Source organism: Onychostruthus taczanowskii, unplaced genomic scaffold, assembly GCF_017590055.1.
Source record: "Onychostruthus taczanowskii isolate IOZ18803 unplaced genomic scaffold, ASM1759005v1 scaffold563, whole genome shotgun sequence".
Lineage (NCBI taxonomy): Eukaryota > Metazoa > Chordata > Aves > Passeriformes > Passeridae > Onychostruthus > Onychostruthus taczanowskii.
This window is the reverse complement of record NW_024503269.1, coordinates 1-4489: the sequence shown is the minus strand read 5'-3', so window position 1 is coordinate 4489 and position 4489 is coordinate 1. Positions and strand designations below refer to the sequence as shown.

Below are 4489 nucleotides of genomic sequence, written 5' to 3'. Positions count from 1 at the left end.
CCAGGATAATCCCAGGATATTTTCAGGACAATCCCAGGCCATTTTCGGGCTGTTTTTAGGATAATTTTGGGATGTCTCAAGTGTGCTGTTACCCCCTTGCTGCCCCAGAGCTTGGCGATGCTCCGCACGGACAATCCCAGGATAATCCTAGGATAATCCCAGGATAGTCCCAGGATAATTTCAGGATATTTTTGTGATAATTTCAGGATAATTCCAGACTATTTTCAGGATAATTCCAGGATAATTTCAGGATATTTTCGGGCTGTTTTTAGGATAATTTTGGGATGTCTCAAGTGTGCTGTTACCCCCTTGCTGCCCCAGAGCTTGGCGATGCTCCGCACGGACAATCCCAGGATAATCCCAGGATATTTTCAGGATAATTTCAGGATATTTTCGGGCTGTTTTTAGGATAATTTTGGGATAATTTGGGTGTGCTGTTACCCCCTTGCTGCCCCAGAGCTTGGCGATGCTCCGCACGGACAATCCCAGGATAATCCCAGGATATTTTCAGGATAATTTCAGGATATTTTCGGGCTGTTTTTAGGATAATTTTGGGATAATTTGGGTGTGCTGTTACCCCCTTGCTGCCCCAGAGCTTGGCGATGCTCCGCACGGACAATCCCAGGATAATCCCAGGATATTTTCAGGATATTTTTGTGATAATTTCAGGATAATTCCAGACTATTTTCAGGATAATTCCAGGATAATTTCAGGATATTTTTGGGCTGTTTTTGGCCCGTTTTGGGTGTGCTGTTACCCCCTTGCTGCCCCAGAGCTTGGCGATGCTCCGCACGGACTCGGCGCCCTCGGGCGGCTCCGGCTCCTCCCGCACGTCCTCGATCGGGGGCTCCTCCCCCCCCTCGGAGCCTTCGGCCTCCTCCTCCTCGCCCGCCGCCTCCTCCAGGTCCGCCAGCAGCTCGTCGGCCAGAGACATGGCGGGCTGGGCAAACTGGGAGCACTGGGAGGGGAAAAACGGGGGCTGGAGACCCCCCCAGAGTCAGGGACAGCCCCAAACTGGGCAAACTGGGAGAGGAAAAATGGGGGCTGGGGACTCCCAGAGTGAGAGACAGATTGAACTGGGCAAACTGGGAGCACTGGGAGAGGAGAAAGAGTCAGGGACAGCCTGAACTGGGAACACTGGGAGGGACTGGGAGGGGAAAAACGGGGGCTGGGAACCCCCAGAGACCCATCCCAGTCAGAGACAGCTCCAAACTGGGAGCACTGGGAGAGGGGAAATGGGGGCTGGGAACCCCCCCAGAGTGAGGGACAGCCTGAACTGGGAACACTGGGAGGGACTGGGAGGGGAAAAACGGGGGCTGGGAACCCCCCCAGAGTGAGGGACAGCCTGAACTGGGAACACTGGGAGGGACTGGGAGCACTGGGAGCACTGGGAGGGGAAATGGGGGCTGGGGACCCCCCAGAGTCAGGGACAGACTGAACTGGGCAAACTGGGAGGGACTGGGAGCACTGGGAGGGAAAAAAACGGGGGCTGGGCACCCCCAGAGACCCATCCCAGTTAGAGACAGCCCCAAACTGGGCAAACTGGGAGGGACTGGGAGAGGAATTGGAGACCCCCAGAGCCCCCCCCCCCAGTCAGGGACAGCCCAAACTGGGCAAACTGGGAGGGACTGGGAGCACTGGGAGGGAAAAAAACGGGGGCTGGGCACCCCCAGAGACCCATCCCAGTTAGAGACAGCCCCAAACTGGGCAAACTGGGAGCACTGGGAGCACTGGGAGGGGAACTGGAGACCCCCAGAGCCCCCCCCAGTGAGGGCCAGCTCCAAACTGGGAGCACTGGGAGAGGAACTGGAGACCCCCAGACCCCCCCAGTCAGGGACTGGGATGGACTGGGGGGGAATAGGCAGCACTGGGAGGGAACTGGGAGGAACGGGGGGGGCACTGGGATGGACTGGGAGAGACTGGGGGGGACACTGGGAGCAACGGGGAGTGGGGACTGGGGGCACTGGGAGTGACTGGGATGGAATTGGCGGGGAACTGGGATGGACTGGGATGAACTGCGGGGGAACTGGGATGGACTGGGATGAACTGGGGGGGAACTGGGATGGACTGGGATGAACTGGGGGGGAACTGGGATGGACTGGGATGAACTGGGGGGGAACTGGGATGGACTGGGATGAACTGGGGGCACTGGGAGTGAACTGGGATGGACTGGAAGGGATGGGGGGCACTGGGAAGGACTGGGAGGGAACTGGGGGCAACTGGGAGCGATCAGAGGGGGACTGGGAGCAACTGGGAGGGAACTGGGAACAACTGGGAGCGGAGACTGGGGGCACTGGGAGGGACTGGGAGGAACGGGGGGGGCACTGGGAGAAACTGGGGGGGACTGGAGTGGAACCGGGAAGAACTGGGAGGGACTGGGATGGACTGGGGGGGAACTGGGATGGACTGGGAGCGGAGACTTGGGGCACTGGGATGAACTGGGATGCACTGGAAGGGACGGGGGGGGGCACTGGGAGCACTGGGAGGGAACTGGGATGAACTGGGATGAACTGGGAAGGGGCCAGGGGGCACTGGGGGAGACTGGGATGAACTGGGAGCAATCAGAGGGGACTGGGATGAGCTGGGAGGAATGGGGGGGGCACTGGGAAGGACTGGGAGGGAACTGGGAGCAACTGGGAGCAATGGGAGGGAACTGGGAGCGCGAACTGGGGGCACTGGGATGGACTGGGATGAACTGGGAGCGATCAGAGGGGAACTGGGAGGAACTGGGAGGGAACTGGGATGGACTGGGATGGACTGGGATGGACTGGGAGCGATCAGAGGGGAACTGGGAGGGACTGGGATGGACTGGGGGGGAACTGGGATGGACTGGGAGCGGAGACTTGGGGCACTGGGATGAACTGGGATGCACTGGAAGGGACGGGGGGGGGCACTGGGAGCACTGGGAGGGAACTGGGATGAACTGGGATGAACTGGGAAGGGGCCAGGGGGCACTGGGGGAGACTGGGATGAACTGGGAGCAATCAGAGGGGACTGGGATGAGCTGGGAGGAATGGGGGGGGCACTGGGAAGGACTGGGAGGGAACTGGGAGCAACTGGGAGCAATGGGAGGGAACTGGGAGCGCGAACTGGGGGCACTGGGATGGACTGGGATGAACTGGGAGCGATCAGAGGGGAACTGGGATGGACTGGGAGCACTGGGAGCAGAGACTGGGAGCAACTGGGAGGGACTGGGGGGGGGGCACTGGGAGCGATCAGGGGGAACTGGGATGGACTGGGAGCACTGGGAGCAACTGGGAGGGACTGGGGGTGAATTTGGGGCCCCTTCCCCCCACCAGGCCTGGTGGGGGACATTTGGAGTTAATTTTGGGTGATTTTGGTTCAGTTTTAGGTCATTTTGGGTTAATTTTGAGGACCCCCCCGAGCTGCGGCGGCGCCGGCTGAAGCTGCAGGCGCTGGGACGGCGCTGCCGGGAGATCCGGCAGGTGAGGGCGGGGCCACGGGGCAGGGCGGGGCCGGGACACGCCCACAACATGGCGGGCGGGTGGACAAAACGGCCGACATTCTCACAAGATGGCGGCCACGCCCACAAAATGGCCGATGCGTGCACAAAGTGGCCGACACGCTCACAAGATGGCGGCCACGCCCACAAAATGGCCGTCACGCTCACAAGATGGCGGCCATGCCTTTAAAATGGTAGTTACGCCCACAAAATGGCGGACAGGCTCACAAAACGGTGGCCACGCCCATAAAATGGTGGCCATGCCCACAAAATGGCTGCCAGGTGCTCAAAATGGCCGACATATGCACAAAATGGTGGCCACACCCACAAAATGGCTGACGCTCACAAGATTGCGGCCGTGCGTGTAAAATTGTGGCCGCACCCACAAAATGGTGGGCAAGTGACAAAATGGCGGAGGTGCTTTCAAAATGATGACCACGCCCATAAAAATATGGCCACACCCACAAAATGGTGGCCACGTCCCTTGCGAGGAGGCCCCGCCCCCTTTGCCATAAGTGGTGCTGCTCATTGTTGTCAGGCCACGCCCCTTTCCCCTTTAGGCCCCTCCCCAGAGCTCAAACCCCACCCTCACGATTCAGGCCACGCCCATTTCCATTTAGGCTCCTCCCCAGGGCTCAAGCCCCGCCCTCATTGCCCAGACCACGCCCCTTTTTAAGACCCCTCCCAAGGCTCAAGCCCCGCCCTTGCTGGCCAGGCCACGCCCCTTTCCTCTTTAGGCCCCTCCCCACCACTCTAACCCCGCCTTGGCTGTGCAGGCCACGCCCCCAGAGCCGCTGTACTGCCTGGCCCCGCCCCTTCCCCTGGCCCCGCCCCTCAGCCTATCTTTTCTGTCTGGCCCCGCCCATTTCATTGGCCCCGCCCCTTAACCCCTGTCTCATCTGGCTCCGCCCCTCAGCCCACCTGTCCCGAATGGCCCCGCCTCTTTCTGTAGCCCCGCCCTTCAGCCTGGCCCCGCCCCTTGCCGCGGCCCCGCCCCAGCACACCTGTCCCCTGTGGCCCCGCCCC

At 60.7% G+C, this 4489-nt stretch overlaps 1 protein-coding gene across 1 annotated transcript in view; it reads right to left on the bottom strand.

The window, feature by feature from the left end:
• The window catches only part of LOC121342961 (U4/U6 small nuclear ribonucleoprotein Prp31-like), a gene marked incomplete at its 3' end in the record, with an annotated part of 8916 nt that extends 7678 nt beyond the window's left edge, over positions 1 to 1238 (bottom strand). Inside the window, exons 1-2 of the mRNA XM_041417736.1 lie at positions 1213 to 1238; positions 758 to 958 (exon numbers count right to left, since the gene is read on the bottom strand). Of these exons, the coding sequence (XP_041273670.1) occupies positions 758 to 934 (177 nt within the window). The remainder of the gene's footprint in view (positions 1 to 757; positions 959 to 1212) is intronic.
• Between the last annotated feature and the right edge of the window lie 3251 nt (positions 1239 to 4489).